At 41.3% G+C, this 22169-nt stretch overlaps 1 protein-coding gene across 1 annotated transcript in view; it reads left to right on the top strand.

Annotated features, from left to right (window-relative positions):
* WDFY1 (WD repeat and FYVE domain containing 1) overlaps positions 1-22169 on the top strand; it is a 48860-nt gene that overhangs the window by 10372 nt on the left and 16319 nt on the right. The window contains exons 2-6 of the mRNA XM_058533100.1: positions 7715-7782; positions 13328-13401; positions 18258-18312; positions 20128-20278; positions 21916-22028. Coding sequence (XP_058389083.1) covers positions 7715-7782; positions 13328-13401; positions 18258-18312; positions 20128-20278; positions 21916-22028 — 461 coding nt within the window. The remainder of the gene's footprint in view (positions 1-7714; positions 7783-13327; positions 13402-18257; positions 18313-20127; positions 20279-21915; positions 22029-22169) is intronic.

The raw sequence follows: 22169 nt of genomic DNA, 5'->3' as shown, positions 1-22169 counted from the left end.
CTTAGAATTCAGAGGCTTAAAATAGCAAGTGTTATTGCTCAGAAGCCTGTGGGTCACCTGGGCAGTCCTTCTGGTCACAGCCAGGCTCACTCTTATGTCTGTGATCAGCCCTGGGTGTGTGTCAGCCCCACTGAACTTAGCTGGTGTGTTTCACATGTTTGGGGTTAGCCAGCCACAGGCTGGTGGAGGATGGCTTCAGCTGGGACAGGTGGCCTCTCTTCCTTATGATCTTTCATCCTCTGGCAGGCTAGCCCCTCTTGTTCATGTAACTGTGGCAGGCTTCCAAGAGAGGGCCTCTTTACCCAGAACTGGCCCTCCCTCACTGTAGCCACATTCTATGGGCCAAAGAAAGTCACAACCCAGCCCATCTTCAAGAGTCAGAGAACTAGATCCCACCTCTTGATGGGAAGAGTGCAGAGTCACATTGCAAAGGTATACTTCCAGGGAGGGGTAGAAGATTGGGCACAATTTTGCAGTTTATCTCCTGCAAGCGCTTACATATTATCTTGCGTACTCTAGTTGGGCTCAACTAGACCTTGAGGTAGGGAGAGATTTTGTTAGAATCACCGTTCCTATTTAGCACGAAACTCAGGATTTCTTTGAACTAAATGAGAGCTTTGAAGTTAGACCTAGGCTTTTCCACACTCTGGATTTGTTTGGAGAAAAAAAAACTTTAATGCTTCAAGTTTTCTTGTTGTTTAAGAGTTACTGCTTTGGAGGATAAAATGTGGAATTTTCTGAAAAGTCTTTTTTTGAAAAAATTGTTTTACTTATTATTTACTGTATAAAGCCACTTTGCTTTGATTATTTACTTCTGTAGTGTTTTGAAATGTGAATTGTCATCATCTCCTGAGAAGAGAGCAATAAAATTGTACAGAACCAGTAGACGCAGTAGAAATTAATCCAGTGCTGGTGTTGGTTGCTTTGATTTAACCACATTCTCCCTCCTTACTTCTGCCTCCCTAAGTATAACATGGAGGTCTTGGCTGTCATTTTTGCCATGAGGATGTAGCATCGCGTTCTCAGCAGACCACAAGCTTTTCTTCACTTCTGATGTGTATGTGGAGTGCAGGAAGCAGCATTGTCTGTGCCACTACAGTTCAGCGCTGTGAACTTGTAAGAAGTTGAGCAGGGACACGTGTTTATGAAGAGGCACGGTTTGTTGCCTTGCGTCTTTCACACCCGAGCCCTGTACCTTTCTGTGTCTTCTTTTGGTGTCTTGTTTTGGTGTCTTCCTGCCTTTCTGCGTCTGATTTCTTTGCCCTGCTCTGCCCCTGCTCACTGCTCCTAGGGAGTGATGTCTCAAGGTCCCATCCCCTCAGGAGGACTGGCCCCTGTGACCAGGTCCTTGTCTCTATGTTGCCCGGGGCTTCCTCACCCCTCTGCACTGACCTCCAAGGAGGCGTCGAATTCTCTACAGACTCCCTGGAGGCAGGACAAGCTCCAGACTTCCAGGCCTGCCCCATGGTATGAATTCACATTGAGGGCGGCACACACCACACCTCAGAGGGAGGATCCTCAGTGAGGGACCCCAAGGCCTCTTGGCATTTACTGAGCTGAAAAAGGAAAAGTGGCTGCACCCTGTTTGAAATTGCCTCTGATTCTAGTGCCTGCAGTTGCACCAGCGCTTACATCTGACGCCTGTTTTACTCCTCAGCCTCATTGCTCTCAGTGGTGACAATTTAATGGACACACTCTTAGGGAGTGTTCAGTTTTTACGTTTAGAATTTTAGTAGCTGCACTTGCAAATCAGACAGTAAGTCCTCCAGCGCCTCGGGCTCCTGAGGCGGTATTTCATTGTGGGCTGCTTGTTGGTGCTTACTGAGCACTAACTGCTGCTGTTCTCCCTTCTTAGTTGCTCCGAGAGTCTTTTCTCCAGGGACCCCTCCCAAGGGGCCAGAGTCATGGAGCCTCGCAAGGGCGTCCCTGTCTCTCCTTCTACCCTAAGCAGCCTTCTCACCGCCCTGCGCGGCCTGACTTAGGGTAGTTATAGAGTTTAGCTATATCATTTTATGTTATGCTTTTTTTTTAAAAAAATTAACACTTCATAAACATTTTCTCTTGGCTCCATAGTCTTCTTAACTATTTTTAATGACTGTATAAGCTATTGAATTAATGTGTCATTAACCCATTTCATTATTTAACATTTTTTTCCCAATTTTTACTCCTTTGAGTAATGCTCATGTAAACTTTTTTTATGTGTAGTTCCTTTTTTTTCCCTGCTAAATAATTTCTTCAGAATCAATTGCCAAGCCCTTAATTCCTAAATCAATTTATCATCGTTGTTGTTATTACTGTTACTGCTTCTGTTATTATTATTAGGCAAGAAATGTGTTTCTCACTATATGGAGCAAAATTCTTGCCAAAGAGTTAGTTCTAATTTACAACGCTGACGAAAAATTATGAGAACCCTAGAAATGGCAGTTTGTTATTGTTTTCGGCTGTTCTTTTGCTCACTCCTGCACAGCAATACATTTTAAAAACATGTCAGTCTGAAATATTTCAAATAAATACAATCCATCTTTGGCATTGCGTTTATCTAGAAACTAAACGGATTGTCCACCATGCTGAACAACAGTAGACAATGAAGTGGTGGTATCGGTGTGCGTAGTGTAGTTATGTGTATATAACGTTACGGTCCTGCATAGACATACCTTTTCTCATCCCTCCATGGAAAATATTGTAGCTCTATGTGAGTCCATGCTTCTCTAACCAGGAGGCCAAAGGAGATTGATGGTAGAACCCTCCACAGTCGCATGGAGAAGTTTGAAAAACATTTCTGCAGGCTCTGAAAGAAATGACACATTTCCTTTCTAAGTACCTTTTGGAAAAATATCAGATTATTGTTTTAAAATAATTTAAAAATAGAGCTTGGCAGACAGTGAACATATTTCTAAGGTTTTGCTTTTAAGGGAAGACTTTTTTTTCAGACTGACATGGTCTTAGAATATCAAAGAAAATCCATGCACTTGAAAAATGGGTAGAATAAGCAAGAAAAACATGAAATGGGTTTAGATGAGTGGGTGTAAAGTTGTCAAAATATTAAAGGAAGAGTTAAGCTGTTTTATTTTATCTTAGTTGAGAGAACAGCTTAGATATTCATCTAGGCAGAAAATATTGTGATTTTTGTAAAAATAAAACCATCTGATCTTGACATTTTAGTGATTATATGGTTTATTAATATCATCCTAGAGTTTTAATAGTTTGCTCCTGTAAAATGTTACTAAACTGTATTATTGTGTTGCTTTCAACTTATTGAATAGATTTTGTTTCCAATTTACTGAACAGTAAATTTTTTTAGTCTATGGAATTTGTTGATTTTTTTAATAAGCAGCCCAACTTAAGCTTGTTTTTACAACCATTAAATTGTTAAACCAGTGAGACATATTCTGAACACAATATAAAACAAATTCCTCTCTTACTTAGTAGAAATTATACAACTTTGTTTAATACATAAGTCCTTGGGATTGCTAAACTTAACACGGTTTCAGTTTACCCTTGAAAGTGGGAGATTTTAATGCATTGTTCAAGGAAGCGAAAGAGTGTGGCTTGAAAAAGAGAAGGAAGGGAATCCAGGTAGAAGGTGTAAATACAGAGGGAGAGCCAACTATCAAGATCAAGTGCCTAATTTGAAACCTGATTCCCAAGCAAGGATGATCTTCTCTTAGCCTGGATGTGATAAACAATTTTCAAATGAAACACCCCAAGAGACCATTTCAGTCTTGCTGATTGTCTAGTGTGTCAGCCTGGGTGCAGACCAAATTGTAGTTCTGATGTTTGTCCTCCAAAGGAGATAATACTGTGTTTCAAAAATGCTGGGGTCTCGGTAGGTTCCGTTTTGACCTTGCGCTAGTCTCAATATCATTCTGATGCTGCATGAAATAAATTTGACGTTTTAGATGATTGGTTGGAAGAGATGGCCTTTAAGATTTCACAGTGGACTTCCCTGCTGTCTGAGTACGGTCACGCGCCACATAACGATGTTTTGGTCAAGGACAGACCGCATGTATGACAGTGGTCTCCTAAGATTAGTACCGTGTGGCCTAGGTGTGTAGTAGGCTATACCATTAGCTATAGGTATAGGTTTGTGTAAGGACGCTCTGATGTTCGTACAATGATGAAATCGCCTAATGATGCATTTCTCAGAACGTATCTCTGTTGTTAAGTGACACACGACTGTATTGCTCTCCTTTCAAGAGGACGCAGACAAGAGCATGTGCCACTGAGTCCTCTGTTGAGCTACCTACGCATTCATGACCCACAGGTCTGGGGGTTGATTTGAAGTGTTTTAGAGTGTCAGCGTTCTGTTCTTCTTTAGACCCTTAGAAAACCCTAACAGATAGCTAGCAGGTTTAACCCCTTTGTGGTGCCTGTGTGAATGGAGGCCAGTGAGCCTGACAAGGCCCTGCGTGACTTTAACTTTATTACCTTTAACTTATTACATCTCCTTTGGCTTTATCCCCTGTGTCGAACGTAAGGAATGAAATATATCCATAAGCATTCTGTATTAAGTAACATAGAATATAGTCAACGTTGTGTTAGTAGTTCAGGCCCAAGGATCATTATTCTAAACTTCTGTGGATTATTTTAGGTGAGGGAGTTATGCTGAAATGGTACCAACTCTGTGATGCCCAGATACACTACTGCCTGGAGAGAAAAGTCCCTGGTAGGGTGATAAAGGAGGGCTTAGGGTGTAACTGAGCCCAGCGTATTTAGAGCACTTCAGAGCGACAGTTCACTGGATGCAGGGTCTGGGCCGGGGAGTCATAGGCACTAGGTGTGTCAGTTGACCCCCTGATGTGAGACAGCCGCCCGGTGTGCTCTGAGCACAGGGGCAGTGGGATGTGTGGCTCCTGGGAGTTGTAGCTGGTAGTCACATGCCCGAGGTGGACCAGAGGGAAGAGCCCACCAGAACCTGAGAGGAGGCTGCACTGCGGTGTGAGTGATGAGGGCCGGACACAGTGGGCATGCTGAGAACGGAGACAAGGGCCAGCCTCTTACTTAGGAATTATCGCTTACTTCTTAAAAAGCAGATGAGCAAAAACCTACAACACCATTATCACACCTAAAGAAATGAACAATATTTTTTAATATCATTAAATATCTTGTCAGTGTTCATATTTCTAATTGTTTCATAGTGATACATGTATATTTTACAGTTTATTTGAATCAGGATCCACACAAGCCTACACATTCTGTTTGCTTGATATGTCCTTTATTCCTTTCTAATCACAAGCTGGTCCTCCATCTCTATTTTTTTTCCCTCTTTCAAATTATTTGTAGAAGAAACTGGGTCATTTATCTGTAGACTTTCCTGCGATCTTGATTTTGCTGAATGCACCCCTGTGGTGGTGTTTATTACTTTCCTCTGTCCTCTGCATTTCCTATAAATTGGTAGTTGGATGTAGAGGTCTGATCAGATTGTGTTTTGAAATAAAATTGGTATCATGCTGTATTTATCAGTTTTGTATAGGGCTTTCACTTACCATGATACCATGAATATTTTCCCATGCCATTAAGTATTTTTCATAACTTGATTTAAATGTTTACAAACTAGAAAGATCAACATCATGAAAAAGTTTTACCCTCTGAGGTTTGTGAAAGAAGAAAGTTAAGTAATCGTGAACAGTAACCAAGAACCCACAAATAATAACAGAGCGGTTTAAACATTACTTCACAGAGTGTTAAATTTTGATTTAAGATGTTGAATTACGAACTGTACAGTTAATAGGTCTGTTCGTACATGCTTTAGTCTGATCTCCCTCTCTCTTTTAATTTTGGGTGTGAACTTGGACTTGCTAGAACTTCTGTCATGGTATAGGTACCTCGTGGAAGTCTGCTTGATTATCTTGTCTTGTGAACCTTGTCCCCTAGGGGCTTGTTTCATGCTGCTTGAGTGAAGAGACTGTGTTCGGGATTCTTCTTGGTGTCTCATGCATATTAGTACCTGCTTGATTACAGACAGCAGAAATAGCTCAGGCTGGCTTAAGCCACTGAGGGCGTTTACGGTCAGGATGCTGGAGTGTCTGCCTCACAGAGCCCAAGGCCGGGGAAAGAGCTTGGCCTCAGGAGCAGCAGGGACTCTCCACCTGACTCTCTTCAGCTCATTTCTGCTTCTCTCTGTGGATCGTCTTCCTTCTTTTCCTTTTCTTGATAGACAGAATTCTCCAGTCGAAATTGCAAAACATGTGACCAGAAGCAGCCATTTTGACTACTGGAGACATACTGATCCGTTTCTCTCTCTGCTAGTGTCTGATTTCCCAGGGGAGGAACCGATGGACTCGGAGAGGGTCAGATGCCCATTTTTGGTCTAGCCATTTGTGATCAGTGATGCAGAGAAAGATTCTGAGAAATTCAGCTTGGCACAGGTTCCATTGTGACCAGTCAGCAGTGTCCGGAAGACACAAATGACTACTCCTACCCTAAGGCCTGTGTCCAGTTCACATGCAAAATAGCATTATGCCAACTGAGCTGCTAGGTCATCTCATTTCTTCATTTGGATGAATGAAGGTCAACATCTGGTTTTTATTTTCTTTTGTTGAGGTCTAATCACATACAGTAACCTGTGCAGATCTTAAGTATAGTTGGACAAGTTCTGACAAATGCATACACCCGTGGAGCCAGCTCCCCACAGCCTTGCCATTACCCTAGAAAGTTCCCTCATATTCTTTTGCATTCTATCCTCCTCCCCCAGAAGCAACCACTATTCTGATTTTTATCCTTATAGACCAATCTTACTTGTCTTGAACTTCAAACGAAATGGAAACATTTAGTGTCAACATTTAGTCTTAATGTATTTCAGTTCAAGGTATAAAGAGTTATTCAGTGCCGACTGTGTGCCAGCATCTGTGCTGCTGTTAGAAATGCGAGAATGATTGTGACAGAGCTGACAACAGGGGACAATAAAATAGTCAGGACTCCTTGCAAGGGCAGAGCATGGCTTCCCTGGAAGAGGCAGTGAGTGTCCTAGGGATTCCGAAGAGGAAGAGCCCCAGAGCTTCGAGGAGGTTCTGTGAGTGGCGGAGCGAGGCTCTCCGTGTTCCTTATTGTTCTTCTGAGGTGATAAGCCGAAATATTAAACTTTGGCTGTTTTGGTCATTTGTCATTTCCTGCCTGTGTACAGGATTTCCTCCTCTCCCTGTGTGTGTTCTGATGGAAGGAGAGCCCAGAGCCCTGGTGTGGACTGGTTTCCTCTCCGGGTCTGAAGACTGGGACTGATTGGTGCAGGGGCAATGGTGTGGCCCTGCTTTGTAGGCACATCTCTCCCAGTTCTCCAGAAGCCTTTTCTTTCCGTTTATATCTGCTGCTCTCCTCATTTGGCTCAGACAGTCAAGTGAACAAGTTCACAGTTTGTTTTTTCCAAGAAAAGTACTTAATAATTCTCATTTTTTTTTGTATATCATTATATAATGAGCATTTTCCATATTTTTAAAATTATTTGAAATCCTAACTCCTAGTTACTGCATAACTTACCACATGTGGTGATACTATATGTGACTATATATGTGTGTGTATATAATATCTACTATATTTAATATGCTATATACTGTATATATGTGTGTGTGTGTATTTGTCTAATTTGTTCAATTGATTAACTTTGTAAGGTCAGTTGGGAAATAGTTTTGAAAATAAAATGAATAATTAAGTTTTCCTGGAGCACAAAAGAAGATAAAATTAATAAGACTACTCTTTGTTTCTTTTCTTTTCTCCACAGAACCATCCGAGTGTGGCTGAAGAGAGACAGCGGGCAGTACTGGCCCAGCATTTACCACACGATGGCCTGTACGTAGCTGAACTGTTCACTGGAGGAAAATGTCTCTAATGTCTTTGATGGTTTAAATTTCAAAATGTCTGAGTGAAAGGGCTACTAGATTTCAAAATGAGTTTCTTAGTTGCCTCATACCTCTGACAGGCTGTGCTAAACTACAGGAAAACTTCTTTTGCAATAGAAATTGAGTCTGCTGGCATAACTGAAGCTGACTTGAGCAAAACTGGAATAAAAAAAAGAAGGAGGAAAAGTACCCCCTACCCACCACCCCTGGTCTTCCTTTGTCTTTATTTTGCCAGCTTATATTAGTAGTAACTTCGTACTTAGTAATTGCTGATGTTGGCACTAAAACAGGGCTCTCTCTGTCCCTCCCATACCGTCATAGCCATTTTTTTTTTTTTTGTGAGGAAGATCAGCCCTGAGCTAACATCCATGCTAATCCTCCTCTTTTTGCTGAGGAAGACCGGCTCTGAGCTAACATCTATTGCCAATCCTCCTCCTTTTTTTTCCCCAAAGCCCCAGTGGATAGTTGTATGTCATAGTTGCACAACCTCCTAGTTGCTGTATGTGGGATGCGGCCTCAGCACGGCTGGACAAGTGGTGCGTCGGTGCGCGCCCGGGATCCGAACCCGGGCCGCCAGCAGCAGAGCGCGCGCATTTAACCGCTAAGCCACGGGGCCGGCCGCATAGCCAATCTTTTGCCCAACCTCTTCACACAATCTGGGTACAGCTGAGAGATTTGGTTCAAGGTTTGACACATTTTAAATAGAGAATTTTCTCAGTTATCAAATATGTTGTGAAAATAAATCCAGAAGATAAAGCTTTTGCATTGAGTTTTGAAAATAGCCCTGAGATGTAGTGACGTAAAATTACATTTAAATTCTAGTGCTTCGTGCAAATCTAAGCAGCATTGCCATCCTTTTCTCCCGCTTCTTTTCTTTATCCTTTCTTGAAAAGAAAGCCTGGATGTCAACCAGGTCCAAGCCGGGGCTGAATCCTACATCCCAAGTGGCCACACGGGAGGATTGTGGCTGCTCGTTTCCATGTGGTTTTGGTCCTTAATGAGGGATTTTCTTCGTTAATAGTTTTAATACTCAGATGACCCCCTAGGAAAAGAAAGGGATGTGCTTGATGGTTTGTTACTTTTGAAAAGCCTTATGAAGTTCTCCAAAGAAGATCTCTTTCCAGTGGTTCCAGACACTGTTGACACTGTTGACAGCTTTCTTAAGAGTTATTCCAGAGGCTGTGGGGTTTGTTATGAATGCAGAACAGCCAATTATTCAGCAAATTCCGGAGCGTTAGTTTGCGTCATCCTTTGAAGCACCTCCTTTCTCGGCTAGCACTTTCTCGTTTGCACATGTATTCCAGCATCCATGCAGCGTTGGGACCCTGTAGTCATTTTCACAAAAAACTAGTAGTTTATTAGGGTTTTCGTTTGTTCTACCCTCCACTGACAGCTTGGGCAGGCTGGTCAACTTCTCTGTCTTGATAGTCGTTCAGTGACAATGAAGTAGACTTTTGGAATACTGGTGTAAAGATAACTATTATTAGAGGAACCATAAAACTTTACAATATGTAGCACGTTAGAAGACTGCCAGAAAACCTAATCATAATTTATTGTGCCGAGCAGTAGTGTCTGCTGTTACCCATGTCCACGTATATTGTTGGTGCATAACCTTGGGTACTCACTGACATATGAAGTCACCGATGTCCTAGTAAATGTGCTCAGAGAACCTGTTTGATAAATTTACTTTGGGATTTTTTTGGAGCAGGGGCAGAGGTAGATGGGACACCCTGGGCCTCTGAGCCCACCATTTACCCAACCAAAACAAAAAGGCTTCTCTTAGACTGATAGCTCCTCCTTCCAGTGGCGCAGTGATAGATCTGATAGCTGGAAATAGCAGGAGCCTGAGGAACTCCTGCCGGTGCTGGGGAGTACGCTGGCATCTTTGGGGACCATCTTGTGAATGCTGTTGCTGTCATTCCTCCCTCCTCTCCACTCCCCCACACTTCGGATTCTGGCCATAGCGTCATCTCCTTGAGTCCTCTGCCTTGGAGTTCATGCTCCTTAGAATAGAGAGAGACTGAGATGGATTTTTTCCTATATTTAGCTCAGTTACTCCTCAGCTTGTATTTCTTCCATATATTTAGTACAGCTTTGTAATTTATTTCTCTCCCAGGGCACCAAAACCCAGCAGTAGGAGTGCTCCCTCTTCCTTGGCTTTTAGGTCTTGGGCACTTGGCTTGGCTCGCTCTCTTGCCATCCGTTGCTAACTTGGCCTAACTGTACCCTCCGGAAGAGGCTCCCAGAAGGCTGTGGCTGGAAAGACCAGTGAAAACTGGAAGGAACCAGCACAGCATCTCTGCTGTGGGCTGACACCTGCATATTTGCACCTATACATGTTCAGCTTGTTGCTTCCAGGTGCTTCTTTAGTGCCTCTTCTGGAGCTGTATCTACTGATAAAACTGCAAGAACACTGCCAGAAGAAAACAGAATGAATGAATTATGAGACATAACTGCTTATCTATGTTAGGATGACTTTTTTTTAAAATTAAATTCAAGGGCCGGCCCCGTGGCTTAGCGGTTAAGTGCGTGCGCTCCGCTCCTGGCGGCCCGGGTTCGGATCCCGGGCGCTCACCGACGCACTGTTTCTCCGGCCATGCTGAGGCCGCGTCCCACATACAGCAACTAGAAGGATGTGCAGCTATGATGTACAACTATCTACGCGGGCTTTGGGGGAGAAAAATAAATAAATAAAATTAAAAATATTAAAATTAAATTCAAAATATGAGAAGAAAAGTGCCATGTTGGTTCTAAAAACTGTCTGTGAAAAAAGTGCCATGTTGGTATCTAAAAACAAACTACCTAAAAACTATCCCAATTAAGGACATTTTAGTGATCATCCACCAATTTAAACTTTTTCCTGTGACCTAACAGAGTGATCAATAAGCCAAACCTTAGTCTGTTGCTATATGTGGTTCAGTGTTTCATAACGTTACCTCATGTAACAGAAGTGACTTTCAGGATCGGCTTTAGCTGAAGAAAAATGGTAACTCTGAGTTTCTGCATCAACCATGTGCCTCATGCCCTTTTTTTAGTAATGTCATTTCATGAAATCATCACAACGGCTGTGCAAGGTAGATGGTATTTTCACCATTTAGTAGATGAGGAACTGAGGCCTGAGGGGTTAAGGCGATTGCTTGTGGTTGGAGTAACAGTCCATGCCTGTCTGCCTCCTAAAAGATGCTGCCCACCCCAGTCCACAAACTTGTTCTGCAAAGGGCCGAACGGTAAATATTTTTAGACTTTGTGAGCCAAACAATCTCCGTGGCAACTACTAACCTCTGCCCTTCTTGCATGAAAGCTGCATGAACAATATATAAATGAAAGAGCCTAGCTGTGTTCCAAAAAAACAAACAAACAAAACTAGAGTTAGCATGGAGTTAACTATATGATTTTGGACCGCACTGATGCCTTTTCAAAAGGCTACTGATTTGAAAAATGATTTGTCTTTTGCTTGTTTATAAAACTATGTGAATGTCCAAACTTTTTTTTTTTTTTCCTAATTTTATTGCTTATCTCACTAGAAGCTTCTCTTTTAGGAAAAAAGCTAGGACATCTTTATATACAAAACAAATAAACTGGGGAAGCTTTTTTTTTTTTTTTTTGCTGAGGAAGATTCACCCTGAGCTAACATCTGTGCCAATCTTCTTCTATTTTGTATGTGGGTCACCACCACAGCATGGCTGACGGGTGGTTTGTAGGTCCGCATCTGGGATCTGAACCCATGAACCTGGGCCGCCAAAGTGGAGTGCACGAACTTAACGACTACGCCACGGGGCTGCACCCCTGCCTATTTTTTAAATATAAGAATTCTCTAGCCTCAGAAAATTACTCAGCACATTATAATCTTTACACAAAAGAGAGATTTTGCATATATATACATAGTTTGTTATAGGGTTCAGCATAAAAAGAATTGAAAAGAAGCTTTACACTAAAGCATTAAGATTTAGTACCAACTGAAAAGCAAGCAAAAATGGTGACAGTGAATCTTTGAAATCATCAAAGCATGATTTGATTTCTCAAAGATAATTTTATGCATGGTTATTAAAGAACACTGTTTATGAGGATACATATATCTTTGTGGTCATAATTCTTAAACATGATTGTTCTTTATACAGTCATGCGTTGCCTAATGACGGGGATACATTCTGAGAAATGTGCTGTTAGGCTATTTCATTGTTGTGCCAACATCACGGAGTGTACTTACACAAACCTAGATGGTGTAGCCCCCTGCACACCTAAGCCGTATGGTACTCAACTTATGGGACCACCATCGTATATGCAGTCCGTCGTTGACCAAAACGTTGTTATGCGGGGCATGACTGTAGTCTCAAACATCAGTATGCTGGATAAGGGTGTACAGGCTTGTAGGCAATTCTGATTGTTCTGTGTACAGATAGTTGCGGTACCTACCTTTCAACTAAATAGTTCTTTGAATGCAACTGAAACAGTCTCTATAGTCTGATCATGCAGCTAGCTGCGTTTTTGCTTTTGGGTACAATCTAGTATTATAGTTTATTTTCTTCCCTTGGTGGAGAATTATCAGCTCACTGTACAGAGAGAACTTTAAATTAAACTATTTTCAAATAGTGAATTCATGTATAAGATTTTTTTCTTTTTATGGGAAGTTTTATTTCAAAGTAAACTCAAGTTTGTCTGTTTGGTTTTTCTTCGGGTATGCATTTCCTCGTTGTGGTTCTTCCGTGGTCAATTAAAATTCTTGAGGCTGAAATGAACCCAAACATTTCTTTTTCCAAATTTCCATTTTCTAAATCACTTTCATTTTGATTTTTAGCAGAAGGAGACGATTTAGAGTTTCTCCTTCCTGAAGTTCATGCTCTCGCCCGTGCTTTCTGGAAGGATAGGTAGAACCTGGAAGGGAGTATGTACCTGAGAAGAAACAGGAACTCTCCCACTCACATAACACTCCTGTAGACAAAGAAACCTGTCTATACCTCACAACTCTGGTTACTACAAACTGGGGTTGTGTGTGTCCTGGCAAAAGGGAACATGTTTTGATCATTGGGAAAAAAAATAATTCCAAAGTGGCTTTCCCAACTTGCACACATATGCCATGGAATGGGATTCTGGTGCTGGGAACCTCTCTTTCCATAGATCCCAGCTACTCTTTCACCTGTGATGGGGAAGAGGGGCAGGGGCAGGATGACCTGCTGAGTTTGGGTAGCAGATCACCCACTGTAACCCTGGTCCCCAGACTTTTCCAGAAACAGGTAGGAGTTTCAATCAGATCAAACTTCATGCTGGCTTGTATCACCCAAAGTTATGAAAATAATTTAGAAGATTTTTAAAATTAGAATTTTAAACTAAAACAACAGAAAGAACTTTAATAACATTTTCAGTTTACGTCATTTTTACAAAATATATTTGCCCTCTATTTTAAACCCAAGTTGTATAGATCTTTTTAATAATGTACTTTGAACAATGACTTAAAATGCTTAGCTTTGCTTGTAACGTGGTCTTTGTCTTTCTGGCAGCTCCTTGCTCTGCTATGACTTACCATCATGATAGCAGACGGATATTTGTGGGCCAGGATAACGGAGCCGTAATGGTAGGTAGCTTCCAGAATGTATTCATTATATTGACCTCCCCCATTCACTCCTGTTGGACAGTTTAAATGAAGTTAATGATGAATGCCTGATTGTTTCACATAAAAAATGTTTAATTCAGTATAGATATTAGGCCTAAAAATGGATTATTTTTTCCATTAATTAGTGCTTAATTTTAAACGAGTGCCATGGAGCTGTCACGATTGATGGTTCGGTGCTCAGGCTAGCCCACAGAGCATGGCCTCCATACAGTGAATATGAGAAATGTGACAGCCGCCATCCCTGAACCATGAAGGGGGCGGGGCAAGAGAGTGTGCTGGGAAGCCTGTGTGTGTGCACGCGCGCAGCAGAGGAGTGGTAGGAGAACGAGGTTAGGGATTAGTCAGTCAGCCAACAACTTGTATAACTCTTTAAGGAAGTGCTTCTCAAACTATCTTTGGTGAAGGACTAGATATTTAAATTTTCAATTTATTATAGATTAGTATTTTTGTGGGTCTAATAGTGTGCCTGTGTGTATATATATATATATGTATACATTTTTTTCTTAATTGAGATCTGTCGTATACCATAAAATTCACCATTTTAAAGTGTATAATTCAATGGTTTTCTAGTATATTCACAAGATTATGCAACCATTAACACTCTAATTCCACAACATTTTCATCACCCTACCTCCCAAAAGAAACCCAATACCGATCAGTAGTCACTCCTCATTCCCCCTTCCCTCAGCTCCTGGCAATCACTAATCTACTTTCTGAGTCCAGAGATTTGTCTGTCCTAGACATTGTATGTAAATAAAGTCGTATAATATATGCGGCTTTTTATGTCTGGTTTCTTTCGCTTAGCATAGTGTTTTCGAGGTTCATCTATATTGCAGCTTGAATTAGTACTTCATTCCTTTTTGTGGTGGAGTAATATTCTGTTATATAGATATACTACACTTTCTTTATCCATTCCTTAGTTATAGACATTTGGGTTGTTTCCACTTTCTGGCTATTGTGAATAATGCTGCTATGAACATTTGTGTACAAGTTTGTGTGTGAAACTAAGTTTTCAATTCTGTTGAGTATTTACTTAGGAATGGAACTGCTGGGTCATATGGTAATTCTGTATTTAACTTACTTAAGAGCTGCCAAACTGTCTTCCAAAGTGGCTGTACCATTTTACATTCCCACCAGCAATGTATAAGGGTTCCAGTTTCTCTACATTATTGTCAACACTTGTTATTTTCTGTTTTTTGGTTTTTAGGATGGCCATCCTGGTGGGTGCGAAGTGGTTCTCATCATGGTTTTGATATGTATTTCCCTAATGACTAGTGACATTGAGCATCTTCTCATGTGCTTGTTGGTCATTTGTATATCTTCTTTGGAGAAATATTTATTCAAGTCCTTTCCCATTTTTAATTATTTTTTTTAATTATTGAGTTGCAAGAGACTCATACTTGCAGCCTGGAAGAATTCACCAGTGAAACCATCTGGTGCTGGGTTTTTCATTGTGGGAAGTGTTTTGAGTACTAATTTAATCTTTTTATTTGTTAGAGATTTTCTGTTTCTTCTTCAGTCAGTGTTTGCCGTTTGTGTCTTTCTGGGAATTTATCCATTTCGTCTAGCCTATCTAATTTGTTGGCACGCAGTTGTTCACAGTAGCCCTTTATAATCCTTTTTATTTCTGTAAGGTTGATAGTAATGTCCCATCCCCCCTTTCATTCGTGAATTAAGTTGTTTGTGTCTTTTTTCTTTTTTTTCGTCACTCTAGCTAAATATTTGTCAATTTTGTTGATCTTTTCAAAGAACTGGTTTTGGTTTTATTGATTTGCTCTATTGTTTTTCTTGTTCTCTGCTGATTTATTTCCTCTCTAATCTTTATTATTTTCTTTGTTCTGTTTGCTTTAGGTTTAGTTTGCTGGATTGATGTTTTTACTAATTACATTTTTTTTTTTTTCCTGAGGAAGATTCACCATGAGCTAATATCTGTTGCCAATCTTCCTCTTTTTGCTTGAGGAAGATTTGCCCTGAGCTAACATCTGTGCCACTCTTCCTCTATTTTGTATGTGGGTCACCGCCACAGTATGGATGCCGACGAGTGGTGTAGTTTTGCGCCCGGGAACCGAACCCGGGCCGCCGAAGTGGAGCATGCTGAACTTAACCACTAAGCCGTGGGGCCGGCCCTGATAATTATGTTGTTGAATGAGAAAATCTAATTTCATAATTGGATGCCATGACAATATTAAATTCCTGTCACAGTTTCTGAACACTCAGTCACTATTTCTCTACTTCTCTCATCAGGACCCCAGTGGTCTGCAGACCACTGTTTGAGCCAGTGTTGTGGTCTCCACTGAGACCTAAATTCAGAGAGCTTCCAACCCGCAGCCCAGACCAAACCCTTGAGGTTCAGACCAACGTACGCGACTGTCAAAACTGAACTCATCTATATCATCTTTCCCCTCTGTATCAGCATCTTTTCTGTCTTAGCGGACAGCCAACCACTCACCACCATCCTGGCTAGAAATCTGGACGCCATCTTAACACTACTCTCTATTAGATGCCCACGTCTAGTCAGACATGGAGCCCCACAGCCCAGACAGTGCTGAAGCCGTGATCTCTTCTCCATCACTACCTGTGTTCCACAGTCTCATGTTGGGGTCCTGAACAGCCTCCTAACTGGTGGCCCTACTTTCAGCCTTGCCCCCCCAAACCCGTCTTCCACTAACAAACACAGAAAGCTGACTGTTCCATCCTCCCCAGTTACTGCTATTCAGTGGCTCCCCATTGTGCAGTGAGGCCCTGATGCGCTTGATCCGAAGGTTCACCTAGAGGACTTGCTGAAATACTGATTCCCAGGCCTCTCCCTCATGGTTCCGAAGCTGTGGGTCTGGCCTGCAGCCAGGGAACATGTATTTCAGAAGTTCCCTAAATGATGTGTATGAGTACGTAAGTTTGGGAAACTCAGCTTATACGATGTAGTCTAAGCTCCTTAGCGCACACTCGAGGTTGATCATTTCCCCTTCTTCCCTGGCTGGCTTCCCCATCACCCCACTCCTAAATCTTGGAGTTACTCAGGACTCAGGCCTGGGCCTGTCTTCAACTAGGGGTAGCAGGTAGCTTGAGAAGAGCAGAGGGCCAAGCTCACATTCCCTGGGGAATATGCATATTTAAGAGAAGGCAGAGGACAGGGGGCCCACAGGGAAGACAGGCAGAATGGGCAAAGTGGGAGGCCCAGCCAGGACAGTCTGGTCGTGGAAGCCGGAGGAGGAGTAGGTTTCAGGTGGGCGTGAGCAACAGTGTTCAGTGCAGCAGAGAGAGGGTGAGATCAGGACTGGAGAGCGACCTTGGATGTGGCCATCAGACGGCAGCTGATGGCAGTAGGGAGAGCCCTTTCCATGTAGTGGTGGTGCCATGGGGCACAGTGTGTTGGAGAGTGACCACGAGTGAGGAGCTAGAGAGCCAGAATGTAGCGAGTGTGGGCTGATCTTGAGAGAAGTTTTTAGCTGAGAAGAAGAGGAAGTTTTAGTATTATTAAAAGAGTTTTGTTGTTTTTTTGTTTGTTTTGTTTTTTAAATTAAAGGAGAAGCAGCCTTGAGTGTGTTTAAGCACCAAGAGGGAAAGCCTGTAGAAAGTTTAGGCCCTCTGCCCAAGCCGTTCACTCAGCAGTCGGCAGGTGGTGAGGGCTGCAGGGTTGGGGGTCGATGAGCTGTAAATACATTATGTAGTAGTAAATGCCAGCATTCTCGTTTGTCTCTTTCTGAATATTTTATAGGCACATCATGGGGATGTGCATACATGTATATAACAAGAAGCCTTGAAGTGCAAGCCTCACCTACTTTCTCCAGTGGTGGCGTGGTGGTGCATTTATTTCTCTGGGGACCCTTCTCGTGGCTCCTGGTTCAAGGGTAGACTCTGCGGTTATAGGGGGGCATATAAACACTCTTGTAGCTCTTGAGTGGAAAGGGACCGTGTAAATCCAGTTTACCACTAGTTAGTAATTGATCTATTGCTCTTACACCCAATACAGATTAGTATATATACAATGCTGATACAGTTTTTCTGTACTCTGCAAAACCAAGATGGAGAAAAGGGAATCGGTATTCCTTTTTGTTTTTTTATTTTTTCAGTCTGATCAGTCAACAATTTATAATGTCCACATTTCTTAGAGCCTTAAGAACTTATCAGTTAGCATTGGTCAGTAGAATTCTTAATTAGCGCTTTTTCCTTAGAATTTTATCTTCTCAGTTTTATGCTGAGGCTCATTTTTTCATTAAGAAGTATATACTTTTAATTTTTTCCCAGTTATAAAGTGTTACATAGTCTATAAAAAATTTGGAAAATACAGAAGTATAAAAAAAAGAAGAAAACTACCCACAGTCTCTAAATTTCCTTTTTTGGGTGTGTTGGTATATTAAATATGTATAATTTCCCACTTACGTTGCTGAGATACCCTCTGCCTTATTTTCACTGTAGCTGAGAACTCTGTTAGTAATGGGTCTTTGCAGTTTTGCTATCTATATATCACCTAGAGGAATTTTCAGTGTAGCTGAGAGAACAAAATTAACAAGATGCCTCCTTTGCAGTTAAAGGGAGAGAGATTACAGAGCTCTCATTTGTGGAGGAAGAGCTGGACAAAAATATTGCACTGGTCGGTATCACTTTGATTATTCAGTCTGGTCCCCAAAAGAAATGGTGGCCTGAGGACAGCAAGGAAGCTGAGGGTGAAAGAAGCAATTCCATATTGTTCTTACATGGCTAATCTTGAGTCCCAAGTCTGGTGATAGCTATTTTTGGATTTTACTTTGTTTTGAAAGTTAAGTTCCTGTTGTTTTTAAAACCATAACTGTTTTCTCATTGCATGTGTTTACTTTTAGGAATTTCATGTTTCTGAAGATTTTAATAAAATGAACTTTATCAAGACCTACCCAGGTAATTATAATACACACACATACTTATACACACACACAAAACCAGAACACCATCTCTTTTGATCAAAGTTAGGCTTTCGCATTACCGTTTTAGTTTTGTTACCCCAATTGTATGAGAGGCTATTAGCTCTTCAGGGTTATTTACCATCCTTTTCATGCTTATAACATTGAAAATTGGGTACATATATCAGATTTAAGTTAACCATTCTTCAATTTTTTTTTGTGTGTGTGTGAGGAGATCAGCCCTGAGCTAACATCCGCCAATCCTCCTCTTTTTTTTTGCTGAGGAAGACGGCCCTCGGCTAACATCGGTGCCCATCTTCCTCCACTTTATATGGGACGCCGCCACAGCATGGCTTACCAAGCAGTGCGTCGGTGCATGCCCGGGATCCGAACCAGCGAACGCCGGGCCGCCGCAGCGGAGCGCGCGCACTTAACCGCTTGCGCCACCGGGCCGGCCCCACCATTCTTCTGTTTTTGAACATGTGTACTGCTTCCATTTTTTGATAACACACTAACATATATGATAGTGTGTGTGTATATATGTATGTGTGTATGTATACATCTGTGAGTATGTATTCCATATATATATATGGGTGTGTGTGTGTCCTTGGTTGTCACTCTGACTCTAATCCTGTAACTCTGATTACTTCTATTTAAGACAAATTCCTAAAAGTAGAATAACTGGGTCAAACATTAAAACGTCTTTTAATGCTCTAGATTTATTTTGCAAACCTCTTGCCAGCAATAGTGTAAATTTTTACAATCCCGTGAGTGGTGGTTGAGAGTGCCTGCTCATTGAGTCTTCACAACATTGCTCTTTATAAATGTTTTTTTGCCAGTTTGATAGTCAAAGTAGTTCTCAATTTAAAAATTATTTAAGCTTCATTTAATGTTGACCATTTGTCATCTTTTATGAATGTCTGTTCATGATTTTGCCCATATTCCCAAGGAGTTGTAGTGTTTTCTAATTAATTTATAAGAAAGAGTCCCTCAGTTCTTCTGAAGCTGCCTGTACAGCTGAGGTCAAAGGTTTATCTGTGTAGCCTCTGACTTCATCAGACTGGACATTTATTAAACACCTGCTGCATGCACCTGTGTAGACCTGTGCAGGTGAAGCAGACAGGTAGGTCACTGCCCTAGGGTAGCTTACAATCGACCTGGAAATACAAATATTCCAGAAGTTAGGTAATAGAACACCTTTCTCATTCCCAGCTATTATTTTAGAATACAGAACTTTACAAATACTTTATCTTTATAAATAATCAAAAGTTACACACAAACAGAAATTATTCCAGAAACAGAATGCTTGCACCATTTTTTAATTTCAGAAAATTGCAAGTGCTCTTGTTTCTAACGCCAGTATTTTCTAAAGGGTCAAAACGGTAAAGCAATAAAAAAACATTGCTCTTTTAGGAAAAGACTGCTGCTTTCCACATGGAACTCATTGATAGTTAAGGTTTTCTTAGAGCAAGGTAAAAATGTTCTTTTGAGTACAGCAAAAGAAAGAAGTGTTCTCTAATCTATTATTTGAATCCTTCTTGAGCGTTACTCTGATGATTTGTAGCTTCTGGTGTCCTCTGTGTAGGGAGGCAGAGGGCGGGGCCGTGGAAAGCCTGTGATAGTGAGTTGGGGGAGGGCGGATGATCTGCAGCCTGTTCAGAGCGCAGGCATTTCGCTGATAGGATGTTTACACTGTGCGTCTGCAGGCCGACCGGGCTAAGGTGAGCCCCAGTTCTCACCCCCCACCGAGACTTGACTCTGAAGGTCACTTTTCTTCCTGAAGGGCACAGACTCTCCCTTTCTGTCCCCACAGCTCATCAGAACCGAGTGTCTGCGATTATCTTCAGCTTGACCGCAGAGTGGGTGATCAGCACCGGCCACGACAAGTGTGTGAGCTGGATGTGCACGCGGAGCGGGAACATGCTTGGCAGGCACTCCTTCACGTCCTGGGCTTCGTGTTTACAGTATCCTTCACAGGCCGCCCCGTCCCCTCCCGGCGCCCCCTCGTCTCAAGAGTTAGTTTTGAGTCTGATCGTAAGTTCATTGAGATCCAAAGACTGAATGATTCCTGTATATTTCACATAAAGTCCAAGAATTTCTGGATCTATTTTTGTTAAAATTAGTTTGTTAAAAATAATAATTAAATGGATTGCTGTGCTCTGCTGGGAATTGCTCTACATTTTTAATACAAAATCTTGGAAAACCTAAACCTCCTTAATGCAAACCCCTCCCCTCATTCCTTTGCATTTCAAAGTGAAAGAAAAGACTTTTTGTGGCATAAAGAAAGAACAAAAGGAATTGATCTTCTAGTAGTTGGTTATTTGCAGACCCTGCAAGAGAAAAGGATTGTGACCCTGGAGTTCCTAAATGGGCTACAAGGAGTTTCCCAGTTTTTGTGTGTGTGTGTGGAGAGGGTTCATAATCCTTATAATACTCTCAAAGGTGCCCCAGGATCCCCAAAACGTGAAGAAATTGCTGCTTTAAAAATTTCCTACTACATATGGAATTTGTTTGACATAGAGCTCACCTTTGCTTCAGGCTGCCTGGGGTAGCTGTGGATGTCAGTGACGGCAAGGTCAAGGCTATCAACAACAGGCAAATAGTTTCTCTTTCCCAGTTAGACGTCCGGCGTAGCAAAATTCTTTTTTTCCGTCAAAAGCCTTTGTGAAAAATGTTTGCTACAAATGAAGGCACAGCGTGAGATATTTAAAATAAGCATTTGAAATAGTTCCACACATATTAGAATCGAACGAGGGGAAAATACTCAGATATATCACATGCTAAATAAGTGTTTCTGTTAGGTGTTAGGCTGTTCAGAAGGATGGATAGAAAATGACAGTCACATGGTCCTGGCCCAGCCTGCGCTGCTCCTGCGGCCCTGCTTTGGGATTAAAATAGTAGTTATCCTATTGTGCGTAAATACTGATTTGCCACAAATTCTATGGCTAAAAAGTGACTGAGGAAATAATGAGTTGTTACTGATAGTTAATATATTTTTAAAATTTAAATTTACTGCTACCCCAAATAAGTGCCTTTCAGATGATTAAAGTTAAACTCTCTACAGCGATTTAAAGTAAACCATCCTCTTTACTTAAAGCTAAATCATCTCGGCCAAAAGAAAGATGAGTTCACATCCAGTGTGTGCTGTCAGTTTTACATTATTTCCAGAGATATTTCATAAATAGTCATTTTGTTCCAGTACTTTCTTGTTATTTTCATTATTGAGTATTTTACTTTTTTATACTTGATTCTAATTTGATGATAACTACTTGTTTTCATGTCTGTCTTCTCTATCATCTCTTATCTTTTATTTCCAGTTCCTGGGATATTGGATGGTGTAGTAACAGGTACTCAGTGAATTCTTGTTGAATAAATGAATATTAATTTTCTCACTAATTCCAGCTGTATTAATTTTTTCCTTCAATATTTACATATTTCTGTGATTTTCAGTCGGGCATTTCCTTGTGGTGGTGTTAAGTTTGTGCTTATTCTTTTTAAAATGCACATTTTCTATTTTATAACTTTGACTAAAGCTGATACCTCTTTTATGGGAGGATTTTGAGGTGAATTGTGTTATATATCCTTGACTGCTTCTCCACAGATATGATTTTGATACTCAATATGCTTTTGTTGGTGATTATTCTGGACAGATCACCCTGCTGAAGCTTGAACAGAGCACTTGTTCAGTCATTACAACCCTCAAAGGACATGAAGGTAGGCTGTGTCATCACCCACAGGTTTTTCACCTAATTTGGGCATCCAAATTTAGTTCTCAGTTCTGTGGTTTGATGAATGATCAACTTCTTATGATCTGTCAGATTTCAGTTTGATTGGCCAGATATGGGATTTAGATCT

Source organism: Diceros bicornis, chromosome 37 (assembly GCF_020826845.1).
Source record: "Diceros bicornis minor isolate mBicDic1 chromosome 37, mDicBic1.mat.cur, whole genome shotgun sequence".
Classification (NCBI taxonomy): Eukaryota; Metazoa; Chordata; class Mammalia; order Perissodactyla; family Rhinocerotidae; genus Diceros; species Diceros bicornis.
Note: the sequence above shows the minus strand (reverse complement) of the source record. Positions and strands in the feature narration are given on the sequence as shown.